General features: G+C 51.7%; 3 protein-coding genes across 3 annotated transcripts in view; 2 read left to right on the forward strand and 1 right to left on the reverse strand.

Annotated features, from left to right (window-relative positions):
- The window catches only part of PSMB2 (proteasome 20S subunit beta 2), a 155,693-nt gene extending 150,507 nt beyond the window's left edge, over nucleotides 1-5,186 (reverse strand). Inside the window, exon 1 of the mRNA XM_061449824.1 lies at nucleotides 5,179-5,186. The gene's annotated coding sequence lies outside the window, so the exon portion shown is untranslated. The remainder of the gene's footprint in view (nucleotides 1-5,178) is intronic.
- A 796-nt stretch (nucleotides 5,187-5,982) lies between these two features.
- On the forward strand, nucleotides 5,983-10,698 carry TEKT2 (tektin 2). The gene is made up of 9 exons (XM_061449721.1): nucleotides 5,983-6,117; nucleotides 6,466-6,591; nucleotides 7,193-7,398; nucleotides 7,922-8,065; nucleotides 8,611-8,725; nucleotides 9,061-9,168; nucleotides 9,597-9,740; nucleotides 9,966-10,045; nucleotides 10,445-10,698. The coding sequence occupies exons 1-9, from the start codon at nucleotides 5,983-5,985 to the stop codon at nucleotides 10,659-10,661; spliced, it is 1,275 nt and encodes a 424-aa protein (XP_061305705.1). The 3' UTR covers nucleotides 10,662-10,698.
- Nucleotides 10,699-11,322: 624 nt separating this feature from the next.
- Nucleotides 11,323-16,552, forward strand: ADPRS (ADP-ribosylserine hydrolase). Its single transcript, XM_061449829.1, has 6 exons — nucleotides 11,323-11,613; nucleotides 12,264-12,360; nucleotides 13,189-13,396; nucleotides 13,506-13,690; nucleotides 13,780-13,880; nucleotides 14,403-16,552. Exons 1-6 carry the CDS (start codon nucleotides 11,352-11,354, stop codon nucleotides 14,693-14,695), a joined length of 1,146 nt encoding a protein of 381 aa, XP_061305813.1. The 5' UTR covers nucleotides 11,323-11,351; the 3' UTR covers nucleotides 14,696-16,552.
- Nucleotides 16,553-17,118: the final 566 nt, after the last annotated feature.

The following is a 17,118-nucleotide window of genomic DNA, read 5'->3' on the forward strand; positions in this document are numbered from 1 at the left end:
TGTCTTACTACAGTGCCCAATGCCACTTGGTATTTAAGCTTGCGATGATGTTAAATTATTTTATATTCCTGATCTCTTAATGTTATTAGGCTAGGATTTAGAAAGCATCTTTTCAGGCTAAAGTCTGAGCCAAAACTCTGTCTTCTGTCCCTTTTAGTAGTAGGTGTTTTTATCTTTTAGACAAAAAGGGCCAAAAATCTTGCACCATCAGCTTGTTTGCAGCAATACTCTCTTCCCTTGCCTATCAACCAGTTCATTTTCTATCTACATTTAGTTAACACCTGAAGCTGTTGAGATTTAGAAGGAAGTTGCTGCCTCTTCTTTCTACTGAAAGAAAGGAAGTGGACTTTGCATCTGGTGATGCTGGTTTCTGTTGGGCACGGATCTCCTCCTACAAGTCTTGCTTTGGTGGTGATGAACTGTAGCACCCCTGGGTTTAATCACAGTAGAAATGGTCTGTGTGTTTGTGTTGAAGTCATTGGAGGGTGCATGGGGATTTAAAGTATCCCATTTAAATACAAGCTAATAAACTGCTGAAGATGTAGATACTCTCTTAAAATACTTCGAATATAAAAAGAAAAGCCAAATGACAAACCAAAAACTCCGCAGTAACCTAATTCACATGGATAGTTTTAACTCATCCTCCTTCCTGGCAAAGTTTGAGGCTGAGGATTTGCTGTAATTGATGCTACTCACAGTAAATGGTGCTGGGATTAATCCTAAAGCTAAGCTGACTGGGCTGTGTGTTTTGTGAAGAGAAGCGGTAGTGGTGACTGTGCTATTAAACCAATAGTAAAAAGCTCTAAAGCATGCAAGGAGGAAACTTGTCTCTGTACTGAAAAAGATGGATATACTGCAAAAAAAACTCATGCTGCTAAAGCCTTGTGAACCTGTATCTTTGTACCCCCAGTTTACCCTGAAAGACCTTACATGACTACTTCAAAAACTAAGGGGAAAAATGAGGGGAAGAGCATTTTCCTGTATTTGAGTGCCTGTTCACATCCTACAAGGCCAGTGCTGAGAAGCAGGTGGCAGTGCCTGTAACAGCTGTATAACTGAATCAAACTGTGTTTTGTATCTCAACCTTGACTCTACCTTACCTGGTTTGGAGCAGATGCAGGTTCCAGCAGATCGGTGCTATTTGAAACAGCAGAGCTGAGGGGTTTGTGAGCAGTATCTGACCCCTCCAGACAACACAGATGCTCTGGTAGGTTTCTGGTTGCAGTTTTCATGCAGTTCACACTGAAGTGTGCCTGGCTGCCAAGAAAAACAGCAGCAGGCAGTTATAGAGTTAATTTTGCTGTAGCACTACGGTTGCTCTGGTTTTCCTCAGCTCTTACCTACCTCCCTGTTCCCTTAGGCAGGATGCTCTCCCTCGCTGCCTGTGTAGAACTAGCCGTGTGGAGGATGCTGTGGCTGTGTGGAAGGTGAATCAGCTCTGGATGTGGGAGAGGTGTGATAGCGATGAAAGCAACAGCCTGTAGAAATAAAGGACTGGGTAGGAGTTGGGTGGATGTCAGGATTTTCCCACTTCAGGGAAATCAATGGGAACATCAAACATGAGCTGAGGTGTCCTGATCTGTTGGTGTCAGACTTGAGCTCACCAAGAGCAAGCATGTGCCTTTTTCTGATCAAGAACAGAACTGGGAAAACTTGTGTTGGCATTGGTAGTATGGTTAGTATTACTCTTGAACTGTTTTTAAAGCTTGAAGTCCTTGGTCAGGATGGAGTTGGGTTTGTGTTGAATTACTTAAGCAAAGTGAGCCCTGAGTTATTTGTGAATTAGAACTACCCAGAGAGGAGAAGCCCTTAAAAGAAGTGGCTTCTGGAGAGTAATGTCATCAAATAAACGTAATTCCTGGTAGACTTGCACTTCGTGTTTCTCTGTCTAATGAGAATCATTAATTCTGCCTTTATCTGAATGCTGCCTGTCCAGTAATGTCTTCACTCTTTACCATGCTCCTGCAGCTTTCCATACACTCCATTGCTTCTTCCCCTGCATTCCCCTTTGGTAGTTGTAAGGACAAGAAGAATGTTGTGTGGGGAATGTCAGGGAGCAGAGGTCTGATCAAGTGTGGGAATGTGGAGGTGAGGATTCAACATCATCCTTCAGGAACCAGTTTTGCCAGCGGCTGAGGGTAGTGGTGGCTGTAGAAAACCGTGTGGTCTCTGGGGTAGGGAAGGGGTTAGCAAAGTGGTACGAGGGGAGAAAAGATCCCTCATCCTCTGATACTGAGGTACTAGGAGAGGGAAGGCTGTTACAGACTGTGTGCTGTGCTAAAGTGAGCACCTGTGTCCTTAGATGCTACTTCGGGCTTAAAGCTGCTAAAAAAGTGGATTTTTTCAGACCAAAATGGAAGAGCTTTTCAAATAGGTTGGTTTTGATGCAGGTTTGTGATACTGATGAGTTATCCGGTCAGGAACTCTGGTCTCAGTGCTGGCTCTGAAATGGTTTCTCTCCCTGACCTCAGCTAAACCACCCTGCCTCGCTTTTCACCCTGTCTAGAAAATATCTCTGGTGATTCACATGGCCTTATGAGAGCTAGCTCTTAGCGTTCTGAGGATGGACCACGATGTGGAAGCACTGTCACCTCTACAGAGCCGAGCACCTTCTTGCATCTTCAGTGAATACAGTTCTGTTCAGAGCCCATCTCTTAATCTCACTGCAGCTCTGCCGAGGAAGGCTGTTGGGTTTGGTCCCACGATGTTTACCTGTTGCTTTCTTTTAAGGAAATCCATTTGTTGCAAAACAGACTGTCAGCGAGCAAGTTCATTTAAATGCAAGTTGGGCTTTTTTTCCCATTGCTGAGAATTATGTAAATCTTTCAAACACATTTGGAAGTTGGAAAATCAATACCTACTGTAATACTACCTAGCAACACAGAAGAATATATGTGGAGATCAGGGCTGTGCAAGCCCGTAAATCTTAGGTCCACAACCCGTCCAGGTGTGCAAAAAAGAGCTATTAAAATAATAACTCCTAAACTTTCATTATGCTTACACTTGGAAATCTCTTGAATAGATTTAAAACCAGCTGCTTTGATAGAAAATCCACGTCTTGCTGGTTAGTGCTCACTCAGACATAATAGCAGAGTAATACCCACTGGGGCAATGCTAAATGTGAAGAACCTTTTGAAGTTTGGGAACCTGCTGGTGAGCCAGCAAAGTGGAAACTTGAGTAGTGCTCTTGAAGTGGCGAGGCAGAAAACCTCAGCAAGAGGAGGATTGCTAGAGATGGAGTTTGCCTTCTGGCAATTTGGCAGTGAAGAATGGCTTCTTTTGGGTACTCGGTTTTGTACATCGCTTTCCTCCTGTGGTTATAGGGTTCTTTTAGTTTTCTTTGGACTTTCTTTCTATCCTTCAGTAAGATGTTGTCGTTTCTGCAGTTTTCAGTGTTGAATCTAGCCTTGAGACAACTTTAATGTTGTTTTCCTGTAGAAAAACCTGCTTCTAGAGAGTTGCATTTGGTGTCTGTTCCGCAGGCAGTTGGGAAAAGCTAACCTCAGCATGGCAATAAAGTCGGCAGAACAAGTTTTTGGTCCGAAATGTTGATTTTACAGGCTCATTGCCCAGCTCCTCCTGCCACAACCAGCGACTCCGGCGTAAGCACCTGCGTTTCACGGCTTAGGTGCCGCACTTTGGGCTCACAGGGTACGCAGATCCTCCTGTTGTATTCGCCTTTTCTTCCCTTGCTGTAAGCAGCTCAGCTTCCCCAGCTAGCCTGTTGGTGGATTGAGGGTTGTCATGGGGAAAACCGAGGTTGTCTGGGGAAAAACTGGGCTGTTTGCGTGGCCTGGAGGTGTCTGATCATGGATAAAAGCATTGTCTATCAGCAGGTATTACTTTAAAGCTTTCACAGTAATTGGTAGCATTCGGTTGTGAGCCAATATGGGTGTTAAAAGTATCTTTCAGGAGAAGGTGGCATAGTGTGTGCCATAACCATTGCTAGTGATGGAGCTGTGTGTGTTTAGGAGACTTCTGGAAGCAATGTCGTGCATATAAATTTTGCGTATTGAATACCATATGTTTGAATTAGAAATATTGTGCTGTTTGGGATTCCTTTTCAGAGTAAAATTCCAATAAACCAGTCTGGTGAATTGAGATTCCCTGATTCCCTTCTATGTGTCTTGCTCTTAATGATATGCTGGTAACTGCTCCCTCGTTTTGGTGTTAACCATTGCTTGTTAAGCAGGAACTTGACTGTGTTCCCACCATGAAGGTACTGGGGCGGGGGGGGGGGGGGGGGGGGATTTGAAGCAAAAAGGGAATTGTTTCAAGACCGAAGTCGAGCCGTGACTTGAGACATTGCACAAAGAGATTGTAACCGGATGGCAAACAACCTGGTAAAAGCCTTTATTTTTACTTACCCATCTCGACCATGTGTGCCTATTTGTATTGCGGATGTGGGCTGCGGCCGTGCGGGCATCCCTGCGTCGCCGTGTCCGGAGCTGGCCCCGCGGGGTGGACGCGGTCCCCTCTGCCCCTTCTCCCTGTGCAGACGGATTGTTCATGCCAAATTTTCTACCTGTCCCAAGCTGCTTTCTCTCCAGCACAGTAAAACCTCCCCTCCCGTCCCCGTCCCTTCCCTCCCACCTGTAACCTCTGTGCGACTGTGCGTAGTACACACAGCGGTCCTCGGCTCTCTGCTGGCTTTAGTTACCATCGAGTTGGGTGTATTGTAAACGAGCCGTATTCATTTGGAAAATAAACTTTTCTCTTTTTTTTTTTTGGAAACGCATATGTGATGTTTTAATTATTATTTTTAATATCCTCACATCGCATTGACCCGGGGTGGACGGAGGGGGAGGCGCTGCCCCGGCTTGGGCGCTGTCGGGACGGAGGTGCTGTGCATCTCTGCCATCAAACGGCTTTATTTTCACACTTGGATTTCACTGAACGCCCCGGGGTTGTTTTAAAAGCAAGGAATCGCTTGTGGAAGCGCTGGGATCGGTGGTTTCAAACCCTTCTGCTGCCCTCCAAGCCCGGGGCCGTGCTCTGTGCCGGGGCCAGGGCTCCCCTCGCCCCTTCCCCTTGGTTTGTTCATTGAAGTCGCACCCACGACCGTGACCGCTGTCGCTGCTGTTTCGCCTCGGTTCGCAGCGTTCCCGTCCCCGTGAACCGCTGCCCCCGCCCCGTGCTCTGCGGCCGGGGAGCCCTGAGGGGAACGCGGGGGAGGCCGCGCCCGCGCTGCCCGGCAACGGGGCCGCGCGCTGCAGGTAACGGGGCCGGCGGCCGTGAGGGGAGCGGGACCCGCACCGCGGACCGGTGAGGGGAGCCTGGCGGGGCGGGCCCCAAGGGAGCAGCAGGGCCCCGGCACGGAGGGGCTGGGGTGGGTGCCCTGCTCGGGGCGGCTGGAGCCCAGGCGGGGTGAGGGCCCCTGTGCCCCAGCCCTGCCGTCAGGCTGCCTTCCTTCCCCCGTTGCTCCCCAGCAGTCTCGGGTGTGTCTGGGGCTGCCCAAGGAGCTCTGTCCCAGCCATCTGTGCCCAGGGATGGGGTGTTCCGGAGCCAGGCTCTCAGCCCCAGGTCTCCTCCTGACCGGGGGTTTCTCTGCCCTTCTTCAGGGCTGGGCAGGGTGGCCAAGGGGGTGGCTCTGTGTATCCCGGCCCTGCAAAGCCTTCAGCTACCCTGGGGCCGCCGCCTTGGGCTGAGCCTACCCCCGGGAAACAGGAGCAGCCATTTTGTCCGAGCTCAGTGAATACCGATGGCAGACGGTGCAGTGAGCAGCCCCTTGTCCCCCCGAGACAGCACCATTCCCCAGGGCTTCCTCCTCCTGGCCTGGACAGAGAGGGGCTTCGGTCTCCTACCCCTTGCTTCCCCTGCTGTGCGGGCACGTGTGTCTGCGCTGTGCTCTATGCGAGGCTAGCGCTCGCTGCTGCCTTTCTCTTGAAGAGCTTTCCAGGTTGTGGCTGCAGCTCCATTTCCAAAGCGTTCCTGTGAATAAACACAACCTCCCCCCTCCCTTTCAGCCCCCTGCTTGGGGCCATGGCCACGCTGAGCACGAACCCAGGGCAGCGGCGCACCGCGCCCCACTGGCACACCAGTTCCCAGCTCCTGTCCGCTGCTGCCCACCGCGTCCGGCAGGAAGCACGAGCTCTCCGCAACGAAACCAGCAACCAGGTGGGACGTGGGGCAGGGAGGCTGCTCCCAGGCTTGCCGGAGGAGCAGGCTGAGGACTGGGGGGTTATGTCAAGATCTGGGTGTACAGATGAGGGGGTAGGAGAAGGCTGTACCCGTACAGAACGTGCTCAATCCTTCCATTTCCTGTAAACCCGCATGCAGTGATGCACACGTACTGTCAGGAAACCCCTGACAACTTGTGCTGGCTGCTCGTGTGGATGATCCTTAGACCGAACGGCAGCGGGGCGCTGTGCTCTGGGGGGGGTCAGTCAGTCCTGAAAATGGGGAAAAGCTTCGGCAATATTCACATCTGCGAGTTAAGAACGAGAGTTTCTCCCCTAATTCCAGGCAAAATGGGATGAGCACGACAACCGAACCCGCCTGGCTGAACGTATCAGGAGCGTGAACAGATGGAAGGAGACCCTGGACAAATGCCTCGCAGACGTAGATGCGGAAATCGATGCCTTAGCCAAAGTATGTTGGGAAGACAGATGGCTGGGAATCAACTTACGCCCTCAACACGGGATGTTAAATAATTGAGGCTTTTCTTTTGCAATGGGCAAGCCCATATGGAGTTTGAGGGGTTTTATTGCAGGTCTGCCAAAACCCATACCTGATGAAATGGCTTTATGGAAAGCACATCACTGTGTTCTTAGCTGAGCCATGCCATTTCGTGGTGCTGTGCATTGCATGCTCATGCTTGGGGTTTTGGGTTGTTTTTGTTGTTTGGGGTTTTTTAAAGCTCTGAAGGATGATGAAAAATATGTTTGCAGCATCATTCACAACTGCTTGATTTTAAATAGAGGAAAGCAGGGGGACCTCTCTCTGATTCTTCTAGTTCTAAACCCAGAGGGTACTGCTCCTGCAGTCATTAGACTAACCAAAGGCAATGCGAATAGCAGGTTTAGAAGACCAGTGTGCTTGTAATTTTCATTCCAGACTTGCTAAAACATTTCAGAACTGTCAAGACAGGCAGTGCAAAGCCCTCTTAACAAGGGTATTGGAGGGTTCCCCTTCCTTTCTTCCTCCCATCCCTGAAGGAGCCTGCATCCACCCACCAGGTTGCTTCTTCCAGGTGAAGGAGGCAGCAGAACGTGCCCTCCAGGCAAAGAACCTGCCTTTGGACGTTGCCATTGAGTGCCTGACACCCCGGGAGAGCCACCACGCCATCGATGTGGTGAGGGACCCTGTGGAGGAGGAGCTGCACAAGGAGGTGAAGTTGGTAGACAAAGCCAAGAGAGAGCTGCAGCAGAAAGCGAGTGAAGCCTTCAAACAGCTCTGGTGAGGCAAATGTGACCAGGCTCTGTCCTCCTTGCTTGGCCCCAGCACTTTAACGTGCCTCCAGTGCCATTCTGAGCAGTGGCAAGCAGGCCAGGGGCAGGGAACCACTCGGAGGAGCCTCTGAGGATTGCTGTCAATGTCTTTAGGGTTTGAGGTTGTAGGGTAGAGCATGTCAGGAGAAAGACTTCATCAGCATCCTTGGAACATTTTGGCCCAGACAGATGCCTTGTGCCACCTGCCCTGGTTCAAGACCTGGAGGTGTTAGAGCTCTTGGGCTCTAATCCATGCTGGGTCACTGCCCTGCTACAGGAGGGTGGGCAGCTCAGCTCAGCAGCATCATGCTGGAGCAGAGCATAGGGGAGCCAGGCAGGCTGCTTTACCCAGTTGAGCCAAGTTCACTGGGCGGGCAGGAGCTCATCACTCATCTTGGAAAGATGGCTGATGTGGTGAGGAAGGCTTTGGAACGTCTGAGCTGCCTCCCCCTTGGAATGCTCACTGCTGACCCCAGCCCTGCTTTCTGCAGCCTCTTACAAGAAGCTCGCCAGCAGCTGAGCAGTGACCACCAGTGCAAGATGGAAGCATTGGAATTAGATCGGATGTGCTTATCCCTCAGCGTAAACTCTCCCAACATCTCCTTCAAGGTCAACCCAACTCAGGTCCCAAACGGGTAAGGAAAGAACCTGCCCTTGTGTGGCCAAATCCGTGCTGGTGCTCAAAGAGCCCTGGGATGCTTTTTCCTTCTGTGTTCTGTCCCAGCTTGATGGGTGCAGGTTTGCAGAGAGCTCTGAACAGGAACTGGCTTCTGGGATTTGTTGTGGCTCCTGAATTGTGAAGCCACAGACTTTTGGGAGTTATCTAAATTGTCACCACAAAACCAGAGGAGCTTGCTGCCCTGCCTCCCTCGTGCTTGGCTACCCAGTAGCGTGGCACCAGCCTCTGGCACAGCTTATGGGGGGATGTTGCTCCCCATTTTCACTTTCTTGGTGTTTTATAGCACGGTTTGGATGCGTGTCTGTTTTGAGCAGCTGCTGGGCTCAGTGCAGGAGCCATGGGGTAGCAATTTCCTGCTGGTGTGAGGAAATAACACAGAACACAACCTCCAGAATTCCTGAGTCATTTTGTGCTGCACAAAGCCACCTCGGCCTGCAGCAGGTGGTCCCTTTTGAACCATCTTGCAAATACTCATTTTCATAACTGCTGCTTTGTTCACAGATCAACGACGGTTGATGAGTGGGAACAGAACAGCCAGAGCAACAAGCAGCGTGCTGAGGCAGAACTGAAAACCTCTGCTGAGCTCCGAGAAGCCACAGTGCTTGCCATTGCCCAGGTAAATTAGTCCCTTTGGTGGCACAGAAGGTCTGGATCCCACGGGGAGAATGAGCTGGCATTTGCTGTGGCCAAGGGAAGGGAGTCTGAAAAGACAGCACTGACCCCCTAGGCCTCTTGTAAGAGAGGAGCTTGATAATGCTGTGGGGCTTGCAGTGGTGTCAGCAGCATGGGAGACATGTACCTGTCCATTGCTCCCTGCCTTTTGGCTGCAGGGGATGCACGGCAGCCAAAACCCAGCTGGTTTTGCTCATAGGCCTGTCCCAACCCAGCAAGGAGCAGCTGGGAAGGAAACATCTTCTAGACATGTGTCACTGGAGCCTGTTCTCTCTTCAGACAAACAACGAGCTGGAGGCTCAGCGTGTAGCTACAGAGTTTGCCTTGCGCAAGAGGATTAGAGACCTGGAGAAAGCCTGTGATGAACTGAAATGGCAGGAGCAGAACGTAAATGTTGCTTCTTTGGTTATCAACCACAATCTTGGGTGGGAACTGAACCCAAAAGGCTGTTTGTTATGTGGAAAGCTATTTAACCTGAGCGTAGTTTCCACATGGGAGCTGTTATGGGGCACATCTGTGATCCCTGCAGTATCCTACCTCCTTCTGCTGTCACAGTTGCTGCTCGGGGATTTCTCAGCAGCAGTGCCAGGTTTTGGCCTATTCATTTCAACCCTGGTCTCGACTGCTGTGGCCATAAACCACCAGCAGCACCATGCCTGGGCTGTGTGAAAAGCCCAAACTACAAAGCAGTGGGGTTCATCACTTGGAAGCCCAGCAGCCCTTGTGTAAAATCTCTTCCCTGCACAGTAAAGGCCTGGGGGCTGTGTTGCAGTCTGTATCCCTGCCTGTCCCTCACGAGACTTCTGTACCCTTAGGCCTTGGAGGAAATTGCTGAGATGGAGGAGGAGATCCGACGCCTGGAGGAAGAGCTTTGGAGGAAGATGCAGGATCTGAAAGTGGCGCACACCCGCCTGGAGACGCGCACCTACCGGCCCCGTGCAGACCTCTGCCGGGATCAGGTCCTGCCAGCAGGGACTGGGGGAACTGCCTGGGCTTGGGGCTTGGCCTGAAAGGTGTGGATGCATTGGGAGAAAACTACAGTGGGGCTGAACTCTGGGTCCTGCAGTCACCTCAGAGCGAGGAAATAAGGGCTACAGCTGGGCTAGCAGGGGACGGAGAGAACTGAGGGTTTGGGGAAGAACACTTCAGCCCTGCTCACTGCCTTCTCCCTCCCCACCTCGCAGGTCCAGTATGGGCTAACACATGAGGTCCACCAGCTGGAGGGAACGATCCGTGCACTCAAACAGAAGCTGGCAGAGGCACAGTAAGTCTCCTGCTCTCTGGGGCAGTGTGGTGCCCCAGCATTGACAGTGTCCCTACAGGCCCTTGTCCAAAGCCCCTCTCCAGGCTTCTTGTAGCCCCCTTAAGGCTCTGGAGCTGCTCTAAGTTCTTCCCGGATCCTTCTCTTCTCCAGGATGCACAAGCCCAGCTCTCTCAATCTGGCTCCATACGATGCTTCATAGGAAGCACGTGAGCTGGCTGCTCACAGCCCCAAACCGTGCTGCTCAGCACCAAGAACTGCCTCATGCTGTAGTTCTTCATGCAAAGGCAAACGCTGCACAGAGATTTCTGCTGCCAGAAAGTGGGAAGTCAGGTGTTTCCCACCCAACCTGGGCAGTGAACGCAGTGCCTGAACCCAACTCCTTTCACTTCTTGTTCACAGGGATTCATTGGATGCTCTTCACCAACAACTTCACCGCATCCGGACAGATCTTGGCTACAGAACGAATTCCCTGGTGCTGGACAACAAGTGCATGGACACCCGGAGGAAGCTCCTGGTCCCCTCCGAGAGGTTTCTGCCGGAGGCTGAGACTTTCCCCGGGGCCACAACCCATGTGGAGGAAGGGGCAGCAGGAGCTGGTGAAAGAGAGCGCTACTGACTGCGTTCCATGGCGAGGGAAGCGGGCATCTGCGTCGTGTTAGAATGGAATCCTGCTCCCTCCTCCTGGTTTATTATATAACTGTCTGTGCCCCCCCCCCCCCCCCCAGCCCCTGTGTGATGCTCCCAGGAGCATCGCGAACAATAAAACCAGCCTGTTCCCAAGATAACGTTGTCATCTGACAGCGCTGGCAGGGATCGAATCCACCGGGGCTCCTGGGTGGTTGAAACCTTCGAGGTGCGAGGCAGGGCTCGGGAACGGGACGGGCTGAGGCTGGCAGCCCCCGGAGCCGCTCGCTGCCCGTCCCCGCTCCCAGCTCCTTTGGGTTTAGGCTGGCATTTCCCCTCGGTGTGTGTGGGGGGGAACACAGCGATGGAAGCGGGTGCTGGAGCCTGCTCTGCCTCCTGATGGCACCGGCTTTGCCCAAACGGACCTGCGGGGCTCGTGTCCTCCTCAGTGGTGGTGTTTCTATTCCAGGCACGTTCTTCCCAGGCGGAATCAGTGTGGCCTGCTCTGCTCTGCCGCCCCGAGGAGCCCCCCGGGGGGCGGGCTGGGGCTCAGCGCTGCTAGCGGGGCGTCACGGAAACCCCGGCTCCGGCTTCCGGGCGCTCCTCCGAGCCGCTAGGGGGTAGTGTCCGCGGCAGCCGCCCCCTGGCGGCCCGGAGGAGCGCGGCGGCGGCGCGGTAGAAGATGGCGGCGGCGGGGTCAGGGTCGAGCTCAGGCTCCGGCTCCGGCTCCGGCTCCGGCTCGGGGCGGGCGGCGGCGCGGCCTCGGCCGGGACCCGGCCGGTTCCGGGGCTGCTTGGCCGGGGCGTTGCTCGGTGACTGCCTGGGCGCCGTCTTCGAAGGCAGGAGCGTCGTGAAGCTGCCGGATCTGCTGAGCTTCCTCCGAGGCCTGGAGCCGGCGCCCGGGCCGCCTGATGAGGGGGAAGCGGCCGGCAGCGCCCGCAGAGGTGGGCGGGAGCACCGGGAGCGGGACGGGGGCCGGGCCTGGCCCCAGCGCCCCACAGATTCGGGCTTTAGGGTGGGTGCCCCCGGTCCTGCCGCTCACCCCAGCGGGGGACATCCCCGGCCACCCATGGGTGCCCCCAGGCACGTTTCACGTGTGGTGCTGGGAGCCGGGGTAGCGCAGCGCAGGGCTGTCAGCAAGGAGCACAGGTACCAAACCCGGATTAGGAGTGAGAGAGGCACAAGAAGGATTATTGAACTCTCAGCAAGCGACGATGTGTTCCTGTTGCCCTTCGGTTTGCAGTCGTGCCCAGAAATGCAGCAGTCCTTTCTCTTTGTGTCAGCATATGCTGAGAAAGCGACTTGTCCCACTTGTCCTTACGTGCCTCTGGGTATCAGACACTTCCTCTTGATTCGTACTAATCAGTAAATGCACTCTGTCTCCTTCTTGCTGTGGGTGCATTACTCTTGCTCTGTTTCTCACTCTGATGACCACAGCCAGTGCCAAGCTGAGTACTGGGCAGTCTCTGGTAGTGTTGTAATCCAGCTGTACAGGGAATTAGGCCTCAGAGAACAGGGAGGTGCTGGCAGTGGGGATGGAGAGGAGCAGAGTTTGTCCCTGGGTGCTAACGTTACATTTGACTTTCTGTTCTAGAGACGCTGTCATACACAGATGACACGGCCATGAGCAGGTCGGTGGTGCAGTCCCTGCTGGCCAGGAGGGAGTTTGATGAAGTTGATATGGCCAAGAGGTAAGGACTGCAGCAGCCTCAGGGGCTGGAGTGTTGGCATTTACTGATGAAGGCAAAACTCCCTCACGGTTAAGCAATCGCTGTAATGTTCTGGGAAAGGGGGCAGGGGCTAAGGCAAAGTCATTGTTAGTTTGTGGATGGGGAAAAGAAAATAGGAGTGGTGGCTAATCCTGTAATTCATTGTGTGCTTTGCACTGCCCAGGGACAAGCAGCAGCATTAGTTCTAGCACAGGTGCAGAGCCTGCCTCGAATGAAGCAGGATAGGACTTGCTGTGCTGCAGCTGTGTGTGTATTTCCACCTTGTGGAAGATGAGGCTTAGAAATGGCAGAAGCATTTTCTTTCGTGTTTATTTGTTGCTATTTATGTTTGCACTTCCCTTAGTTCAGTTGGTGTGTATTAGTGAGGTCAGCTCCAGTTTGTTTATGATCCATTTCCTTTCTAAATCCACAGCCCTGCCAGCATTTGGTTCCACTTAGGGGAGAGCATTTATTTGTTTAGAAAACTCTTCCATTGAACTCAAACAAAAGACTTTCTTTGTGGTTGTGACCCATGGAAACATTTCCAGTTTGCTTCTATTTCAAGGCAGAGTCAAGAGGGAAACAAGTGGGTCGTGAGAGGTGATGGTTTATTCACCCTTTCCTCCTTTCACACTGTTTTTTTGGGAATCAGATTCTTTCCCTACAGAACTGAATCACTTGGACCCTGGCTGCCATGGAATTACCCACGTGTTATTCATTCACTTTATCAACAGCCTCTTTACGAACTTTGGAAACAGACCAAATACCCCCTGTGTTTTTCCTCACCTGCTGTGCTCTCACCCCCACCAGGTTTGCTGAGGAGTACAAGAAGGAGCCCAACAGGGGCTATGGGATGGCTGTTGTCAATGTCTTCAAGAAGCTCTTGAGCCCCAAGTGCAGCGATGTCTTTGAACCAGCCAGAGCCCAGTTTAATGGGAAAGGCTCCTATGGCAATGGTGGTGCCATGAGGGTGGCAGGCATCTCTCTCACCTACTCTGATGTCCAGGATGTCAAGAAGGTACCGTGCTTGGCTCCTGTGGGCACCTCAGCTCTGGCAGTGCTGCTGTCAGGCTGGGCTCAGCAGGATCTCTCGGGTAGGCTTGCTAAGGATGTGTTTGCATTCCCAGTTTGCAAAGCTGAGTGCTGAACTGACCCATGCCAACTCCCTGGGCTACAACGGAGCCATCCTGCAGGCCCTGGCTGTGCATCTTGCCCTACAGGGAGAGGTCAGCAAAGAGACCTTCCTGGAGCAGCTCATTAGCCACATGGAAGATGTAGAGGCAGATGATAAGTCTCTTACTGATGCACGAGCGTAAGTAGCTGTGGGGAGCACTGACTCTGCTCTGTACAGTTTATTCTGAGTTCACATTCTCTTTTCTCCATTGTACTCTTTGTTTCCAGGCTGGGATTTGAAGATTTACCCTTTTCAAGGCGCCTAAAGAAAATAAAGGAATTCTTGGAACTCAGCAGTGTTCCAAAAGCAGATGTATTGTTTGAACTGGGTAAGTACCTTTCTTACTCTAAGTACTAGAAAAGAGCTGAGGACTGACTCAGCCAGCCTGGGTGACGTGTCCTCCCACAGGTTGCCACTTCAGCCTCTGCTGCCTGTAGGCATAGAATGTGCTGGAAAATTACAGGCTGTTGTGCTTACCAGCCAGTAATTTTGAGTCTTGACCCAATGACTCCCTCTTTGTACAGGTGGGGAAGAAATGTCTTGCTAAGAAAAAATTGTGCATAATATTTCTTAGTATTCTGAGATCTCTTGTCTTAATGGCTGTCAGATCTTCATGTTGGATGGGAATGGGTAGATGTGTATAGCCAAGCTATACTGGCATAGCTGGATGTGACTAGGACTGGGGAACTATGGGGAGATGTTACTGATGCAGTCTCGTGCACCTTGTCATGATAATACCAGTAGTGAAAGCAACTGGCAATAGGAAGCTGTAGTTAGAAGGGAAAAGGCTTTCTGTGGGAAGGAAGACAGGAATGTTCTGCAGCCCTGATGATGCCTGGCTTTGTTACAGGCAATGGCATCGCCGCTTTGAGGTCTGTCCCTACTGCGATTTACTCCTTCCTGCGCTGTATGGAGGCTGACCCAGACATTCCTGATCACTACAACAACCTGCAGAGGACCATCATCTACTGTATCTCTCTGGGTGGAGACACAGACACCATTGCTACCATGGCAGGAGCTATTGCAGGAGCTTATTATGGGGAGGAACAGATACCCCCAAGCTGGGAGGAGAGCTGTGAAGCTTTTCAAGAGACACAGAAGCTGGCAAATAGCATGTATGAACTCTACTGCCAGCGGCTCTGAGCACCGAGGGGAGTGTGGTTTGGAAGGCAAAGGCAGGTGGTCACCTCTGCTTTCCTGGTCAGGATCTGGTGGTGGATCCACACTGCAGGCACCTGTGAGCCTCCACCTGAGCCAGATGCTGCTGTGAGCTGAGAGCTGGAGGCACAAGCTGGTTCAGAAGAGAGGGGATACACCCTTCAGTTGCAGTTTGGCTGGGAAGGGGCTGCATGTGGCACTTGGACAGTGGGTGCATCTCCTCTGAAGTGTACAGGGCCATCTAGTTTTTCTTGAGATTCCTGCTGCTTGCCTTGTTCACCATTATGCCATTTTGTCATTGCAGTTACTAGGTGGGTGTCTGAATTTACTGACTTTCTTGCTGGTTCCCTCTGCTCCACTGTGCTGTGGCCTTTGTTTCAGTGGCCTGTCCTGCAGTGGCTTTAATAGGCTCCACACCTCTCTTAAAAGACCAGCTCCCACTCAGCTGACCAGTTCAGGTGTGGAGGTGGGAGTTGTCAGAGGTACTTCCCTGCAGGGTGTCCTGCATGCAGCAGGGGTTGCTACCCTTGTTGTGGAGTGAGGATGCTGGAGGGTAGATGTCACAGGGAGGTTTGCTTCCCTAAAGGCAGAACGAGCAGTGGCACAGGTTGGAGAAGGGCTTCTTTTGCATTGCTGGTTGTGCTGGGAGAAATGCCTTTGGTGCATGCAGGGTCCCTGTTGCTGCTGGAAGGGGGTGGGACTCATTACTGCTCTTTGCTCTGTGATCTACCTGGCACCATCCTCATCTTATTGCATTTTGTGTTCCCTTACACGCTGGCTTTCACATTGCTGCAGCTGCTCCTTTGTTCCAAATCTGTGCATCCTGCATTCTTAATGCTGTCCTGTGCATGTCCAGAGCACCACGTGACTTGCTGTTTAAATCTGTGGGTGAGGATAGTTGTGAAACCTGGTGTTTAACAAGCACTGAACTCCTGGTTCTGCTGCCATCAGTGACAGAAACTACCTCAGCAGGAAGCAGGGGTTACTTCTCACAGCTTTAAAACTCTGTGCTTGGTAAGAATCATCTGAAAATAAAGGAAAATGTAGTTAATTAGGGGAGAATTTATCAAAGTTCAAGCAGTTTGTGCATCTGAAGCTGGTACTGGTGGCTGAGAACATTCTAGCAAAGCTAGGTTGTTCAGAGTCTTGCTTCCAAAACCTTTGCCTAGTGGAGCTGCTCAGAAAGGGAGCAATAGCTTGGATATGGCACATCTAAAAAGGGTTGAAAAGCTGTGTAATAATTGAAAACAAAACGGAAGGAAGAGGCAAGCAGTCACCATATGGAAATGTTCATAATCCTGACTGTGACCATGTAATTCTCTAGAATTACTCAGTATTTCTTGTGACTGTTCCCTGCTTGCTCCCTGCCGGTATCACGCACGGTGGTGGTGTGTGTCAGCCTGCAGGCGCATGTGGAAGAGGTGTCTGTGGAAAACCAGGTCGTTCCCATTCTTCCTGGAGTCTGCTTCCTCCTAGTGCCCTTGTTCTGTGTGACACTGTAATGGGCTTTCCTTGTATAAGCAAATTCTTGTTCTTGAGAGCATGTGGAATTTCGGTCTGTTGTATATTTGTGTATTGTGATGCAGATCAGAGATGGACAGAGTCAGGTTTTCCACATTATTCTGCCACAAGTGTGAACATATTCATGTGATTATTTAAAGAAAGAGATTTTCCTTTCAAAGCAGCTTTGTAATTGTAAATGTTGGGAACTCACAAAGAGCGGAAGAGCTCCTGTTCAAAAAAACACAGCTCATTTGAGGGCAGAATTGAAATGTGTTCTCAGACAATGAGCTCTGACTTCCTTGGAAAGAAATAAAGTCACTTGGTCATCTTTGTTAATTAGCCTCTGCTCCTGTCTTTTCAATCAAGTCATGAAGTTGTGCTTCTGTACTAAATGACAAGAGGAGTTGCCAGGCTGTTTCTTCCCACCCTGTACTTCACTTTAAGACTCGACCTGAAACTGCTTTGCTTTGGCTTCTTGAAATCTGTAGAAAGCAGAATGGAAGTTGTTTGGTGCTGGATGGAGACATCTCACGTGTAGCCAGGACTTGTGCTTCATTTGGGGCGAGTTTGAGCACTGGAAATCTGCTGGAAAAAACACTTTCAGGCAGCCCCTCTTGCCCGTGAGCTGTAATGGGAGTTAGAGGTTTACTGAGAGGCCCTTTTCTCTTGCAGGCTGCATTTGCAGTGAGGACCAGCATGTGGAAGCTGCCAGAGCGCAATGTACAGTGATCACGCACAGACCAGGGTGTCTGCTGCGTGCTCCTACCACTGGTGGCAGGAGAACCACTTGTTCTTCATCATCCCCTTTTGTAGGAGTCAGCCCACGTGGCAGCCAGGCTTATCCAGAAGTGTCACCTGTGACAAGGAGCAGCTCCTCTTCCAGGTAGGAGATCAGGTGGGAAAAT

The sequence above is a fragment of the Pezoporus flaviventris genome, unplaced genomic scaffold (assembly GCF_033815535.1).
Source record: "Pezoporus flaviventris isolate CSIRO_AGI_PZ_B2104156 unplaced genomic scaffold, CSIRO_AGI_Pfla_v1 ptg000008l, whole genome shotgun sequence".
In the NCBI taxonomy this organism is placed as follows: Eukaryota; Metazoa; Chordata; class Aves; order Psittaciformes; family Psittacidae; genus Pezoporus; species Pezoporus flaviventris.

Coding starts and splice junctions, on each gene's coding strand:
- ADPRS (XM_061449829.1), top strand. CDS start 11,352: ATGGCGGCGGCGGGGTCAGGGTCGAGCTCAGGCTCCGGCTCCGGCTCC. Junction 13,397..13,505: donor ATGTCCAGGATGTCAAGAAG/GTACCGTGCTTG, acceptor TTGCATTCCCAG/TTTGCAAAGCTGAGTGCTGA. Junction 13,691..13,779: donor TCTCTTACTGATGCACGAGC/GTAAGTAGCTGT, acceptor CTTTGTTTCCAG/GCTGGGATTTGAAGATTTAC.
- TEKT2 (XM_061449721.1), top strand. CDS start 5,983: ATGGCCACGCTGAGCACGAACCCAGGGCAGCGGCGCACCGCGCCCCAC. Junction 8,726..9,060: donor CAGTGCTTGCCATTGCCCAG/GTAAATTAGTCC, acceptor TTCTCTCTTCAG/ACAAACAACGAGCTGGAGGC. Junction 10,046..10,444: donor CAGAAGCTGGCAGAGGCACA/GTAAGTCTCCTG, acceptor TCTTGTTCACAG/GGATTCATTGGATGCTCTTC.